This window comes from Anopheles moucheti, chromosome 2 (genome assembly GCF_943734755.1).
Source record: "Anopheles moucheti chromosome 2, idAnoMoucSN_F20_07, whole genome shotgun sequence".
NCBI classification, from domain to species: Eukaryota; Metazoa; Arthropoda; class Insecta; order Diptera; family Culicidae; genus Anopheles; species Anopheles moucheti.
Window position 1 is genome coordinate 86,169,487 of NC_069140.1, and position 16,518 is coordinate 86,186,004.

Genomic DNA, 16,518 nt, shown 5'->3' on the forward strand with positions numbered 1-16,518 from the left:
GAAAGAGAGCCTGGTGTAAATATGATTCTTGACATATCTTCGCTGATCCATGGTCAATCCCATCACATTAACGAAATTTGTTGGGCTCCGTGAGCGGCTTGGAAGTGTTAAACCGTTGTGTTTACACCAGGAGATGAAATCATTCAAAGAGGGTCGCAGCCATACGTCGTACTCATGTTCACGTATTATCCGAGAGTTTTTCGCGTCGACCACCTACAAAAGGCATTTGGCTGCAGGTAGTACCGAACACGCTGTTCCTGTGGTGTAAAGCAGGAACAACAAAGGCCCAACGTTATTGCCCTGTGGAACACCGGACGAAACGTGAATAGGCCTTGACGTAGACGGGCCTATCCTTACGGAAAATGACCGGTCAGTGGTGTATGACTTCAGCCACAGTATTAGGATTCAGGGAGACCAAGCACATCGAGTTTCGAGTGGAAGGCCGCCTCAATATCAGTAGCAGACGTAATTCCGCGCAAATGCTAGTAGGGGTTCATTAACGGCCAACTCAAACCACCTTGCAATAGACGCAGAGCGATGTTGATGGGGACCATGATAGTTGATGGTGATGATGACCTTGCAGCCCTTCTTGTGAATAGTAGTCAGCAAGTGAATCACGAAAACTCTTCACGAGAAGTAAGACCGGACTGATGTAGAACAACGCTATGCAATGATCGCGGGAATGCCACCAGGACCACATGAAGGCGCGGATGAAGGCTTGAGGCGGTTTGTCGCCCGGGTGGCAGACTCGAGATTGATTACCGATAGCATGAGAGGCAGTGCGTCGACTGTAGTATTGATGAGGGCAACAGCCACAACATTGGCATTGGTAATGTCAGATGCTCGCAGTGAACCTTGCCTTAAACGAAAACCGAAGTATAAATCCACTAGAAAAAGAGGAGAACGCATGTTTTTTTTACTTCTTGTCTCTCCAGCATTTGCCGCTCAGTGGACTCCATTTCGGAGCATTATCTGTACCGAGCTTCCGGGCTTAAAAAGCGAAGCTGGAACTTATGCTTGAGGGGCCCCTGGAGAAAGTCTGACCGCGGCCACATGGGGATTGATCCGTCGCTGCTCATACATTTGGCCAAAGTGACCATATACTCTTGCTTAAAGTAAAACAAAATGTAAACATTCAGAAGTCAGAATAGTAATCCTCATTTTGCTACCAAACAAAAACGACTGCATAAGTAAATTTCCTCTCAGTTCCGGAAAAGGGGACGAAGCGTCTAAGGTGTTATAACCCGCGCCAATTAAACCGCCAACGTGGAATTGCATTTGAAAACCAATGAAGTTGGAATATTGCGATAGCGTTCTAGCATAGAACATGTATGCGTATCATCACCCGTTAATGTAGCAGGTCGACTGCTATCAATGATGATTGATCTAAGAGAATTCCCCATTAACGGCACAGCTTCCATGATAGCGATGCAAGCAGCTCACGGTTTAGTACAATCTTAGACGCCATCTGCAGCAGACACAACTTCGCACAACGCTCGAACAACATGTGGCAGTTCATAAGGTCAAGTATGCTTACGGTGATAATCTTCATAGGGGCTGCTCATGGGTAGGATTCAAGGCTCTAGTGATTGCAGTGTTCGCTAGTTAACATTGATTTGTGAATAAATGCCCTGTGTTGCTTCCGTTTCAGAATACTGGTTGTGGGCCCCAAATTCTTTCGGGCCAACCAGGATTACACGGTTGTGATCAGTAACTTTAAGTTGAACATAAGCGAAGTAGGCCTGATGATCCGGATGGAAGGCCGATCCAATGATGACAGAAGTGTGCTGAACTCAACAAAGTCGGTTGATGTGCGGCGGAATATGAACAAAGTGATCACCTTCAAAGTAGGCCGAGCTAGATTCAACAGACAACTGAGTGGAAGTTGATCGTTTACTCTCTTGCAGATGCCTGCGGACTTATCAGCTGGAAATTACAAACTTACCATCAACGGGCAGCGTGGCTTTGGCTATCACCAGGAAGTTCCGTTGGTATACCTCGGTAAATCCATATCGGGTTTAATACAGATCGATAAGCCTGTGTACAAACAGGGCGATACGGTAAAATTTCGTGTGATAGTGCTAGACACTGAGTTGAAGCCTCCTGCACGTGTAAAGTCAGTTCATGTGACATTGCGTGATCCTCAAAACAAGGTGATCCGCGAGTGGACTTCGGGCAAGCTGAACGCCGGAGTGTTCGAGAATGATATACAACTCGCGCCATCAGCAATGTTTGGAATGTGGAAAATCTCGGTGCAGGTGGACGGAGAAGAGCTCGCATCGAGAACGTTCGAGATAAAGGAGTATGTGTTGTCCTCGTTTGATATAGAGGTGATACCGTCCGGCACTCCGTTGATGGAGCACCGGGGGTTGAATCTGACAATTGCAGCCAACTATCATTTTCGCAAACCAGTGAAGGGATTAGCCAAGGTGGAGCTGTATTTGGAGGATGATATGCTGGACCAGCAGAAGGAGGTCGAAGTGTACGGCATGAGGCAGGTGGAGTTGAGATTCGTTGGACACTTTGATGAACAAGAACATCAAAAAGATGTGTTTGTAAAGACGACCTTCATCGAACAGCATACAAGTAAGGAGTTTGTTGTAAGAGTTTTGGATGTACTCATCATTTCCTTGTTCATTTGGTTTAGATCGTTCCGTGGCGAAAGGATCTCATATTACTATGTACAAGTACAAATATCGCGTGGATTTGATAAAAGATATTCCTTACTTCCATCCGGGACATCCCTTTAAATGTGCGCTTCAGTTGCGATACCACGATGGAACACCTGCCAAAGGTATCACCGGTAAAGTGATCATACTCGATATCGAATATGAGAAAACTGTCACTACTGACGATAACGGTTTGATCAAACTGGAGCTAAGCCCAGGGAACAACGTACAAGAGATGGTTATTACCGTAAGTGTATATTCGATGCTTTAAACAAATTATACTCATGCACAGAAATTGATTTTACAGCTTGAAAACGATGACGGTTTCTACTTTGACGAAACAGTTCAAAATACAGGTGTGGTGTCAAATGCGTACATCAAACTGGAATTGAAATCAACGTAAGCAGAACTTAGTAAGAGCACGGATGTTGTTGTTATGGAGAATGTTGTGATCTTCTATTTTCAGTCTTCATTTGAATCGTTTGGTGCAAGTCCAGGTATCGTGCAATGAACCAATGACGTTTTTCGTGTACTACGTAATGAAGAAGGGCAACATTATCGATTCCGGTTTCATTACAACGAACGAACAAAGCAAATATCCCCTTCGGTTCATTGCTTCGGAAAAGATGATTCCGCAGGTCAAAATAATAGTATCGACTGTCAAGAACGACAGGATGATGTTTGACTTTCTGGACCTCGATTTCGAAGAGCCCCGTCACAAAGTAAGTAAACAGAAATCTTGTACTCTGTCAAGCGTTGGGACTTCTTATCATCGCAATGGTCACAATTGTTTATTTGTTTTGTTGTTAAATTTGTTTTAACCATAGCTTTTATTCCTGTAAAATGTACAGTCAATGTACAGTCTATCCTCGCTGGTTGATAATCACTCGAACTTGATAGTTGAGCTTTTAGCACCGTACACATTGAAGAGACACTACTAAGAACCGCCGCGCCTGACAGTTGGCGTCTTGGCACAACGGTCTTTCGTGTGATGGTCATCGGCGTGACAGCTACTATCACCACGGTCGTCGGTCTCGCTGACCGTTACGACGGTCGCTACAAGTTGTTTCAGTTTTTTAGTTGTCCATCATGACAGATTAGGGACTAGATGGAAATTTGAACGATTGCGGAAAATACTTCGCATCGTATTGACTGAAGTCCAAAACTCAACGAATAAATCTGGAATATGTTCCAGTTCAAGCTAACTACATCGTACTAATTGGAAAGTGCAACCTACTTAGTTGGCATGTCACCGAACTGTGGTGTTGAGAGCCCCTGGTTGTCATTTCATGTGCCTGGCAACCTGGGACGATATGACAGTTTTGATAGCGCGGGAGAGTGTAGCGTCAGTGTCAATAAAGAGTGAAAGAAGAACAACGAGTTTTCGTTACTACACGATTTATTAAGGTGCCAACTAACAAATAACCCAACTAACATAGACTCTACTCAAGAACACAATGATGTTCCATTAAACGTTGAAACAAAACATTGATCAAAAAATGATTCTTACATCAAACCAACACAAACAATTGACAATCATGTCAGCCTCATCGAAAACGCAACAAGCCAGCTTTAATTTACACACCTTCTGCATTCAACAGATCCGTTTAAACCTAAACAAACAGGAAGTAAAACCGGGACAACAAATAGAGCTCAGCTTATCCGGACAACGAGGATCATACGTTGGATTAGTTGCATACAACAAAGGTTTGATGTACGACAACAAGAACAAAGATTTGTTCTGGGAGGACATCATGCGAGTGTATAAAGGAATTGGTCCGAGCGTAGAGAATGAGTTTGACAAGTTTCATGTAAGTTCGAAAAATAGTTTGAGACATATTATCATACTTCATATTTGTGCTCACTTTGTAGAGTATGGGACTGTTCGTTAAGACATTGAATGATATCGAGTTCAATGAAGCTCACGATATGTCAGCACGGGTTGGGCATCAGATCGTGAGCAATGCGATCTCCAAAACAGTCTCGTACCGGACACATTTTCCAGAATCGTGGCTATGGCAAAATGTGACATTAGGAAAGTATGGTACGCATAAGATGATCGAGACCGTCCCAGATATGATGACGTCTTGGTACTTGACGGGATTCTCGATTCATCCGGAGTATGGTTTGGGCATCATTAAGGAACCCGTCCAGTTAACAACGGCTCAATCGTTCTACATCGTGGAAAATCTACCGTACTCTATCAAACGAGAAGAAGCGGTCGTTTTACAGTTTACTCTGTTCCACAATCTTGGAGGAGAGTACATCGCGGACGTGACACTGTACACTGTTGCCAATCAGACGGAGTTCGTAGGACGTCCTGTGGAAGGTGAGTATCGTTGATTTATCGTTGCGTTGAATGATTACACTACATTGTCTTGCTTCCAGACCTAAGCTACACCAAATCCGTGAGCGTTCCTCCGAAGGTTGGTGTACCGGTCTCATTTCTGGTAAAGGCACGAAAGCTCGGCGAGATGACGGTACGAATTGAGGCAACGATTAATACCAACCAAGAATCGGACGCACTGGAGAAGGTGATCCGAGTTGTGCCAGAAAGTTTGGTACAGCCAAAGATGAAAACTCTTTTCTTCTGCTTTGATTCATACATCAATCAAACGATCTTGATGAATTTGGACTTCAACAAACAGGCAGACAATGGTTCTAGAAAAATCGAGTTCCGTCTCAATCGTGAGTATAAATTTGAATAATAGTGTACCCTTTTCATTTCACGAAACTGCTTATTTGTGTTTTCAGCCGATCTGCATACCAATGTAGTTGATAACTTGGATAATCTGCTTGCACCTTCGTCTGGCAATGGAGAGCAAAATATGGTAAAGTTTGTACCGAACATCGTTGTGCGTGATTACTTGCATGCTATTGGCTCGAAGGATCAGAGTCTGCTCCATAAAGCTACCAATCTGCTGCGCCAAGGCTATCACAATCAGATGCGTTATCATCAGACAGATGGTTCGTTTGGTGCGTATCAAAATGCTACTGGTAGCGTGTTTCTTACCGCCTTCGTTGCAAAGTCAATGCAAATGGTGTCGAAGTACATCGATGTGGATACGGTTATGGTCGAGAAGGTGTACGATTGGCTTGCTTCCAAACAACACAGCTCGGGAAGGTTCGATGAGGTCGGGTCCGTCATTCACAAAGGTATGCTAAGTGGTTTGCGCAACGGCATTTCACTGACATCTTACGTACTGATAGCGCTCCTAGAAAATGAGAACGCCAAAGTGAAGCACGCGGTTGTGATTCAAAATTCAATAAACTATTTAAGTGGCCACGTGGAAAACATAGAACATCCCTACGATTTGTCCATAGTGACATATGCGTTGATGTTGAATGGGCACAGCATGAAGAAAATGGCACTTGAAAAGCTTGTGGGAATGGCAACTCCCTTGAAAAAGGACGGGAAACTGTACTTGGACACGGAAAATAGCATCGAGACTACCGCTTATGCTTTGCTGTCCATTGTTTTAGCAGAAAAGTATGTGGACGGTATACCGGTGATGCGCTGGTTGGTGAACCAACGCTACGTTACCGGAAGCTTCCCGCGCACTCAAGACACCTTCGTGGGACTGAAGGCACTGACAAAGTTGGCGGAAAAAGTCTCTCCCTTGCGAAACGATTACGCCATACAGCTGAAGGGTATGAAGGCTTTAATTTATGGCTTCAAACAAATAACAATAACGGAAAATCTCCACATAAAACCTGAAGATATCTACGTTCAAAACAATAGAGACATACCGGAAGACACTGAATGGCTGGAGATCAACATTGCCGGTATCGGTTTCGGAATGCTGCAAGTGATTTATGAGTACAGTTTAAATCTAAATAATTTTGATAAACGACTGAAGCTGGATTTAGAGAAACAGAACACGGGGTCCAACTACGAGCTACTGTTGGAAGTGTGTGCTAAGTTCGATCGGTTTTGGTCCAATGGAAGTTTGCACAAGGTTATGATCGAGGTGACCTTCCCCAGCGGGTACGAAGTCGACCAGAATCCAGTGAAAGAACTGACTAACATAAATCCCATACATGTGAGAAGATTTCAATGAAAGTGAAGATAAACATGATATTCAATCAATTCAATCTTTTACAGAACATAGAGGTTAGGTATGGCGGCACATCCGTTGTCGTGTATTACTACAACATGAGCATCGAACGGAACTGCTTCACCGTGACGGCTTACAGGCGGGGCAAGGTGGCTATGAAACGTCCAGCATACGTAGTCGCTTACGGTTATTACGACAGAAGTGAGTGTATTAGAAATGATGTTTTCACACTGCGGCACACATTATTTTATCGTTTACCATCTATTTCTTTTGCTGTTTAGATTACAATGCCATTGAAATGTACGAAGTGGATGAGCAACCTGATGAAGAATAATTGTATGTTTCACTGCATTAACTGTTAATAAAACATTCTATAAAAATGCTTGGAAATTAACATCTTAAACAAGATTGATATGGCTTATCTTAATGTTGTTATTTGTCAATGACTGTGTGTACTCCCATGCTCCCAATGGTCATCTGCTCTTCACGGACGACCTCAAAATGTTCCTTCCGGTGAATTCGTCAGCGGATTGTTGCTCGATACAGACTTTCCTCAACAACTTTTCCGCTTTGTGTCGTAATAATGGCCTGTTACTCTGTCCCGATAAATGTTGTGTTATTTCTTTTGGAAGTTCAATAAAGAATCCGTTCAGCTACACCCATCATGACACTGTGATAAGTCGAGTGTCTTCAGTAAAGAACTTGGAAGTTTGGCTTGGAAGAATATGCAACGTTTAGAACGATAGAGGTTTGACACGTTTGGAGTTTGACACCGGTGGCTGGTGTTCGACAATGTATACATATATAAATGGAACTCAGGTAAATTCTATCATTTGCGCTTTGGAAATAAAGAAGATCGAATATCGAAATAATTGTTCAACTCTGCTGTGTTTCTTAATTCGAAGTATTCGTTCTACTCCGCCATGTCTTTTAACACGATCCATCTTGGATTATGCCGCCGTTGTCTGATTTCCCCCCGGCTCGACAGCAATGGCCAGACTGGAGATTCACCCGAGTGGCTGTTCGTCGCTTCCTTACGGGGGTTATCACATCCCTTAGTAGATAAATCATATTTGTAAAACCCTGGCGGCAAACAAATTAATTTGAAATTAATAAATAAAATAAATGGTTGATATTGCATTCGCTTGATCATTCACTCTTTCTCGTTATAAAATCCATATCTACACTTCTGAAAATGCAGTCGAATGACAGCAGATCGTGCAGTTTCCAATCGAAATCATTTTCGTGGATCAGTTCGGATTCAACACCGCATCGTGTCGGGTCGACATCACGATTTCGCCACGAAGCACCCGTCTTTAATATGAATGTAAATCGCATATGCAACCAACCAGTCACAGAAGTGGTCAAACTCTTCCACTTCCAAGCGTGATCTAAGTAACAGCTGCTTCTACAACCCAGCACCAACTACATCGGCACCAACACCGATGGCAACCAGGAGTTTTGAAATGAATGCGCAACACTTGGTAGCACACCGAACTGCAAACGTGCACTCGGGTGTGCCATGCACAATCCATTTGTCTGACCACGGCTGGTCGACTTCCAGTGGCCAATGGATTGCCGCCTTCAGGCGTCCGGCGAAAGTACGAAAGCATAAATCTCAAAAGCGTTGTCTTCGCCCCGTGTCCCGGGCTGCCAACCAGGCTGACCCCTTGTTGACAGCGGCTCGGTCAGCTAACGGATAACTTTTCGATCTCGTTCGTGTGTATTGCATGGTACTGCGAGTGCTTGCTTGCAAGAACCGTACAAAAGAAGCCAAGCAGGACGCCGGTATAGTCGGAATGTTTCTTCATATCGAAGCGTGCCGGGTGCCGGGGCAATGCATCGGACCGTTGCATAAAGCTGGTGGCATAACTTTGTTCTTAAATCTGCCCTTGCCATCACACATGCTGCCAAGCGTGAATGTTCGTTTCCCGGTGGCCGGTCCCACACCGGTTGGTGTGGATTAAGATTGCAATGGATCAAACGGGCAGCTTAAATGCGTCGCACTATGAAACGATTCGATACGTGTGGAACGCACGACAGCGAATGAAATTAAGCGGTTTTTGTTTTATGGAAAGTAGCTTGCATTACTGGACACCGTTTACGACTGATAATGATAACACATCGCTTAAAAATCAAGATATTAGTTGAAAGCACTTCAGAAAAATCAGCCTAAGAGGACTTTTTTTTGCGACCATCGCTTATATTTAACAATTATTATTCATGATCATAAATATATGAATCATATTGTTGCTGACAAAACTGAACATGAGGAAACAAGTACTATAAACAATACTGAGGAAACAAATCAAATCAAGCAAACAAACTGGCTACCATAACAATGTAGATTACTGAATAAGAGCTCATACAATTATTACGTAACGCAAAAATTGTGTCAATTTTCGATTCCCTCTCCCCCACCAACGCCGTAGGCAGCTGCAACGAGGTAAACTCCGTTGGAAGCAACTGTTACCATCTGAGTGATATAATATTAAAATGCACCAAACATAAAAAGCTCCATTGAAATAAATCCATCGTTTCGACGAAACATACGTGCAGTAGGGATCAACTTAATTAACACGAATGCCACATTACCTCGTACCACAAACATCCATTTGTGTGTTGCAAAATGTATAGCTCTTGCCCCCGCGCCAAAGGAAAACTTAATCAGAGAAGATGATGATTTTCGCGAAATAATCTATCCAAACGAGAAAACCAAACTGTCAGCCCGGCATGATGGATTGCAGTGTTTAACGAACCCTTCGTGTACAGCTGCCATCGTGACGGGGCCCGACCGTCTGGTAGAAAAATCTGTCAACAAGCGCATTGGCGCGTGCGGCGAATGCAGAGCAGTGGCAGAGATGAGGTATGTCATGGACAACGGTAAAGTTCATTTGGATGCTTCTTATTATTATATCATTTCACTTATATTCCCCCAGTGCAGCGTAGCTTGAGTGTCACGAACATGCGGTCGGAAGCGTTCGAAACTCACCGGGAACTAAGAACAAGAGGATAGACTCTCCTGTCTGCTATGTAATGCAGCTCTGGAAGGTGCCGTGATTCATATCAGCACGACGTACTCAACTATGAGTAGGTCAAGCGATAGAAATGAAATGACCTTTGTGCAAAATCGGTGCTTTTGAAGACACAATTTAGCGACAACGACTGTAATATGTCCCGACATCATACCGAATTGCCTTGTGCTGAAAAGTGAAAGCAAAGTCCATCCGCCAATGTTATTTTCTATTTCGAATCCTTGGCCAGTCAACAGTCCATCCGTTTGAAGGGACACTTCGCTTGAGATTTGACCTTGACAGTCTGTATGGCCGCATCTTAGAACCAACGGAGAGAGAGATTAGAGTTCTTCAGATGAAGATGTGCCTGTTGCATACTGCGATTGCGCTTATTATCACTTATTACGAGCGCGTAAGTTGTTCGTGTTAACATTCATCCGGAAGCCTTGCAAATGCCTCCAAAATCCCTCGCGAGCTGGGCGAGTCCAAGTTCAAACGTTCGCTTACTCTTTCGCGCCATACATTCTGATGGGAGCATCAACTTTGAGTGGATATTTTGAGATTTCATCTCAAGTTACTTCAAGTACCTAAAGAAAGAACATTTGCTTAGTCGCTAATCAATAACTACACAAGAATTATAGCTAGGTGCTTGAAAAATACGAAGACCTAACGCTTCATAAGAAAGGTATTCAAAGTCCATTCTTTCAAATCAGTGAGATGCAAACATAAAACGATGCCGGCGTGTGTTCAGTTACTTAATAGGTAATGTATCTAATAGCTCGTTGCTACTGCTCTATTGTCTTTCGACACATACAAGGGGAAAAAATAATTTGAAATATTTTTAGCACAAGCCCAAGAGGATAATTTTTGGAAGTTTGGGAAGTTCGTCCGAAAGTCTCATAAATGTATAAAGTATAAATGTCTCACATCTCACAGTCACACATGTATAAATGTATAAATAACGATTCGAATCTGTAAATACAAATCTTTAAATTATTCGAAGACAGCGGCGGATCAAACGGTAGGCGGAGTAGGCGGTCGCCTAGGGCCTCGCCGTGTTGGGGGCCCCATACAATTTGTGCCGATTGTGCGATTTTTGGAAATTTAACAGCAGAGTTAATTTATAGCACGAAATCTAATTAAAAAGGTACAAAATTGATCGAAAATATCCTTAGATTTTATATATCCTTGGTTAGATAATTTGTTTTCATTTGATTAGCTATATCGGCCCGGTTACACGGCTACGCAAGAGAAGTATGCAATGTATTCAAACTCCTTTTTCTTTATCGGCACGACATCTTTAGGATGTTGAAGTCTATCATTTCTGGCTTTTTTACTTTATTTAGGATAGTCAGTGCTGCGTACGGAGGTTTGGTGGCTCAAATGAAATTTTTCGGTGGTTCTGTCTTGTACAAATCGACTGCGCTACCAATACACCATCTGGCCGCCCCGTGAACCCTTATATGTCCTTTTATTTCAACCTATTCACGTATTCTATTTCTTGAACGGGATTTTTTCATCTGTTCGTAAATGATCCTACCGTTAGATGCTAGAATAGAACCATGCTTGTTTTCACTTTCGCAATATTCGCCAGCTATTGCCATTGCGATACTCGTGGTGTGGTATCTTTCACCGATTGAACCGTGAAAATGTCCTGCCTGCGTGTTTCGAAACAGTATTGTGGTGGAGTATTGTGTTTATAATTTCGATTGTCACAATTTCTGCAAGTTTGCAAGCCGGTAATGATGTTATAACCGACACAATCTGTCAGTGTACTACGACATAGCTAGCATTGTCATAGAATATGAATAAAATCATATTGCAATCATTAGAACTCTCTTTTTCGTTTGATATTTCATACCTCATGGTTCTTGGAATACCATTTCTGTCTTTCTTGATTATTACTTAATCGAAGCTGGATTGTAGGTTCAGCTTAAGTTCACCAAACTGTCCAAACACTTCATCATATCTCCGTGTAGAATACTGTTCAAAGTACATTGTTGTAATCTCGGTAACATTTGCATCGTTGTAAGACTTGAATTGTTCTAAAATTTCGAATTCTAAATCCATACGGTTGAAGATCATCACCGCGAAATCGTTCATCTAAATTAAAAAAAACAACACGAAAAAATATACTTGAAGAAATCAAGTATGCATTGATATAAAAACAATGTATTCAGTGAAGAACCTGTCATAGAAGTCTTGCTAAAACATTGTTGGCGATATCGTGCGTGCTGAAAGCGGTCTCGTTTTTTTGCATTGAAAACTCAGTTTGTTTGAGAAAAATTAGTGAGTGCTTTGGGGTGTTGTATCCCTATAATTGGCTACTGACTATCAAATTGTGCCTGAGGAGCACGTAGTGTGTTTCATATTGATGTAAATGTACAAGTGTAAACGAGACGAAATTATCGCAAGTGTCATCACAATGAGCGAAGAGATCGGCCCAGAAATTCTTGGATTTTTTGACGCACGTACAACCGACCTAAAATTGGAGCATCAAACTTAATACGCAAAAATCAAGCGAACGATCGAAATTCACATTAATATGTGCAGAGCCACGAGAGTTGACAAATTTGTCCAATGACCAAATAAACTGGGCAACTGTGAAAACCACTATACTGTTGCCGCGCACACTATTGTTTTCAGATTTCCGATACCAGGAGAGCATGTTTTTCCAGAGGTGCCTTCTGCAGCTTGGGACAAATTTGCCCATCAAAATTGCTTTTGCATACTATTAAACACGTGAGAACGAACGCTAATGTAAGAAAGATCAATAAAACGGAAAGCATCCTTCATCTCGCTCAAACTTTCCGTCGGCTGGTACAAAATTCCATACAAAACCAGCTGTTTTCCGATTTCCGATACCAGGAAAGCATCCACGGAAGAGGTAGCACCTTGTACAGCAATTTTGGCCGAAAACCGCCGAGAGGTATGCAATGTTTAAACACTAACTTTCCCGTTGGTCGAGAAAAATTTCTTCGAAAACTACCAGTTTATGAATGTATAATACCAGGAGAGCATGCACGGAAGAGGTAGCTCCTGGTAATGCGCCGTAAGGTATGCAATGTTTATACACTAACTTTGCAACCAACTTGCAATGCAATACGCCGTAAGGTATGCAATGTTTATACACTAACTGTCTATACAAACCAGCTGTTTTCAGATTTCCGATACCAGGAGAGCATGTACTTCAAGAGGTGACCCTCAGACACTCAGGCACTCAGTCACTCAGTCACTCAGTCACTCATGAGTGCCGGTCACTCATGAGTGCCGGTCACTCAATAACTCAGTATCTCAGGGGCTCAGCCACTCAGGGACTCAGGAGCTCGGGTGTCTGAGTGCCTGAGTGGCTGTGGGTCACCTCTTGAAGTACATGCTCTTCTGGTATCGGAAATCTCAAAACAGCTGGTTTGTATGGAAAGTTAGTGTTTAAACATTGCATACCTTTAGGCGGGCAAAATTACCAGGTGCTACCGCTTCCGTGGATGCTCTCCTGGTACTATACGTTCGAAAACTGGTAGTTTTCAAAGAAATTTTTCTCGACCAACGGGAAAGTTAGTGTTTAAACATTGCATACCTTTCGGCGGTTTTCGGCCAAAATTGCTGTACAAGGTGCTACCTCTTCCGTGGATGCTCTCTTGGTATCGGAAATCTGAAAACAGCTGGTTTTGTATGGAATTTCGTACCAGCCGACGGAAAGTTTGAACGAAATGAAGGATGCTCTCCGTTTCATCCATCTTCCTTACACTAGTGAACGCTCTCACGGGTTTGATAGTATGCAATGCAATAATGATGGGCAAATTTATTCCACGCTGCAGGTTATTTCACCTGCAGCGCAAATTTATTCCACCTCTTGAAAACCATGCTCTCCTGGTATCGAAAATCTTAAAAAAATTGTATGCGCGACTACGGTATAGTGGTTTTCACAGTTGACCAGTTGATTTAGTCATTGGACAAATTTGTCTGCATTTTATCAACTCTCGTGGCTCTGCACCTAATGGATCAAAGAATGCTATAAAACATGGTCAATTGTTGAAAAAGTTCAGTAAGTAGAAGCTCACCACAGAAATCAACCGTTAATTTTTGTTCATCGCCTAAAACATCGACGTGAGCGAATGATCATGGAGGTAGTCTTTCAACACAAAAACTTGACCTAGCATTTTAGTTTTCAAATGCTAAAAGCTATGCAAATCTAACCGACTGTGCATAACACAAATTATTATTATTATATACAATTTGCGTTGTTTGTTTAATGGGATACACAATGTTAAACAATCCACTAAATAATAAATAAACAAAAAAATCGAAATTCACAACATAGTAAATCGCTCATTCTGTATTGCAAAACGTATGACGGGCGATTACCCCTCACAATGCATCAGAGAATTAGCGATCTCCCGCCAGGATATGCAATATATACGCGGCATACTTACGTGGAGTAATTTGATTGGATAAATTTTCCTCTGCATTCGGCTCCATCTGGGCATCATCCTCATTGATGACGGCACCACTATCTGTGTTTGTCCCCGAGCTCGATCTTGTTTCGGCTGTCTTCCTCGACGGTGTATCTTAAACATACCATGAGTGGTGGGAAACTCTCTTCACTCCGTGGAAACAGGAACGGGTACTGTAGTGGACACAATCTCCCGTGTATATTCCGTGCTACCGGTGATATCGTCACAAACACACATTACCCATCTCACCTGCAGTCGGTGTGTTGTTCCGGAACTGGTCAATACCTGGTTTACGTGAAAGGAGGCAAAGGCGCAGCTCATCGCGAACAGACATGCGTTCATACGTATGACTGAACATCCATGTTAGTGGATTGCGTATGATAAATACCCAGGATACAGGATAGACAATAGCGATTAAGTTCACCACCAAATGCTGGTGCTTGAGTGTTTGGTTAAGTTAAGTTAAGATCGAAGAAGTATAACTGAGTGTTGCATGGCGAATATCCCGGAAGCAGAGCGAGCGAAGCAATTCGATGGCAAAGTGTTCCTTGGATGCTGTAGTTGTAAATTCCACCACGTGCAGCTTCTCGAAGTTGGCGCTCGTATGATTCTAGCTCCATTTAGAAGAGTGCAGGTACAGTGGTAACTGTTGTTGGTGGTGATATAGCCGATATTCGAAGATTGTGATGGTCTGGCGGACCATTTGAAGAAGATGATTAGGGACGGCCCAACCGCGGATCAAACGGTAGGCGGAGTAGGCCTTCTTACTGCGCTTTTCGCCTTGTCTCATTTCAATGTTCCCCTCAATGTCCCTCGTCTCTCCTGCATCGTTTTTAAAATTAGAGACCCCAACTATAATTCCGCCCTGGGCCTCCAAGGGGATTAATCCTCCACTGTTCGAAGATGATCATGACTTCTGTTAGGTCGTGATCCTTTGTATATTATTTTTTTGTTAACTCTTTTTCCTACTCGTTTTTCCCATTCTCTGGATGAAAGTCTAAATTTACAGAAAGTAATGACAAGTAAGACATTCCTTATACATGTTTTTCTATAAAAGAAACATTAAAGCATGCTTTTTATTTTCAAAAACCTATTTTAAAGAGATGCTTCTAGAAGCAGCACTTGTCCTTTTTTGCAAATTATTCAAAACAGAGCGAAATTCAATTTTCACGTTCGCACAAATGAATCTTATTGAAATAATGTTCATCCCTTGCTCACTTCCAATAGCACCGTTGCCCCATTTTGGCTGTTTTCATTAGCACCACATTATTTCCTACCCCAACCCCTTGGTAAGCTGTACAGCGAGCGAAAAATGTTTCCAATGTTATTTAATTTAAATTTTCCTATTCCCCCAACCTCCCCCCTTCCACCCACGGTCCGAGTTTACCTCGATGAATTTCTATGCATTATTTAATTTGCATTAAAACCAGCAAACTATCGGCACGAATCGAATCGGCACTTCGGTACCAAAAACCGCACAGGAAAATCCAACATGCCGATTCGAACCAACTGGGAGAGGCAAAATAAAAGGGACACACACACACACGACCCTTGAGTTGAGTGCACCAGTGCAATAGAATGAGCAACACGAAACACGGTTCTATTTTTCCATTAGGTGCCACACGATACAAAGGCACAGGGGCACAGACACCCACACACTCGCGTTTCGATTGAAACATCAAAAAGTGAGCTGTTCAATATTAATTAACAGTTTCCTGGATCGTTCGTCGTTGCTTTTCTTTTCCCTCCATCCGAAGGTTGGGTCTTTGTGTGGGCGAGTTTTCATGGAAAACCGTAGCAAAGAGAGATGTGCGGAAAACCTTGAGGCTCTCGGCTATGTGTGTGTGTGTGTGTGTGTACTTTCCATCGTTGCCATTTAACTATTTCCGCCGGCATAATTGAATGCGAGGTATGAACAGAGCAAAAATGGCCAGCAAAAGATACCGTCCGACTGTGTGTGTGTGTGTGATAGTTTCTTTGGAAAAATGTTTCTTCCTCTTAGCAACCTCAGAGAGTAAAAAAAAAACACACACACACCCCATTCTCAGCATTCCATTCGAAGTTCCTCGGTTAGCACCATTCGGTTTTCCATTTGTCTGATCTTCGGTTGATTTGGTTCTTTGGCCATTTTTGTTGCAGCATGTTCTACGTACTAGCAGCAGTTGAAACAATAGGCGCTTCGGTGCGGTATGGATGGAAACGCATTTCTATGCACCGGCGCAATCCAAACCATTCGGCATTTAATTGTTCGTGATGTTGGAAGCACAAAAAATAAAAACCATCTACACGCCCAACTCGCTCCGTACGCTCGTAATTCTCTGCC

At 42.7% G+C, this 16,518-nt stretch overlaps 1 protein-coding gene across 1 annotated transcript; it reads left to right on the plus strand.

The window, feature by feature from the left end:
- The first annotated feature begins 1,505 nt into the window (after nt 1–1,505).
- Nucleotides 1,506–7,061, plus strand: LOC128299710 (thioester-containing protein 1 allele S3-like). The gene is made up of 12 exons (XM_053035753.1): nt 1,506–1,567; nt 1,652–1,847; nt 1,908–2,586; nt 2,648–2,916; nt 2,977–3,068; nt 3,136–3,391; nt 4,271–4,480; nt 4,542–4,998; nt 5,058–5,357; nt 5,424–6,712; nt 6,775–6,928; nt 7,009–7,061. Exons 1-12 carry the CDS (start codon nt 1,506–1,508, stop codon nt 7,059–7,061), a joined length of 4,017 nt encoding a protein of 1,338 aa, XP_052891713.1.
- Nucleotides 7,062–16,518: the final 9,457 nt, after the last annotated feature.

Coding starts and splice junctions, on each gene's coding strand:
- LOC128299710 (XM_053035753.1), top strand. CDS start 1,506: ATGTGGCAGTTCATAAGGTCAAGTATGCTTACGGTGATAATCTTCATA. Junction 1,568..1,651: donor TTCATAGGGGCTGCTCATGG/GTAGGATTCAAG, acceptor CTTCCGTTTCAG/AATACTGGTTGTGGGCCCCA. Junction 1,848..1,907: donor ACAAAGTGATCACCTTCAAA/GTAGGCCGAGCT, acceptor ACTCTCTTGCAG/ATGCCTGCGGACTTATCAGC.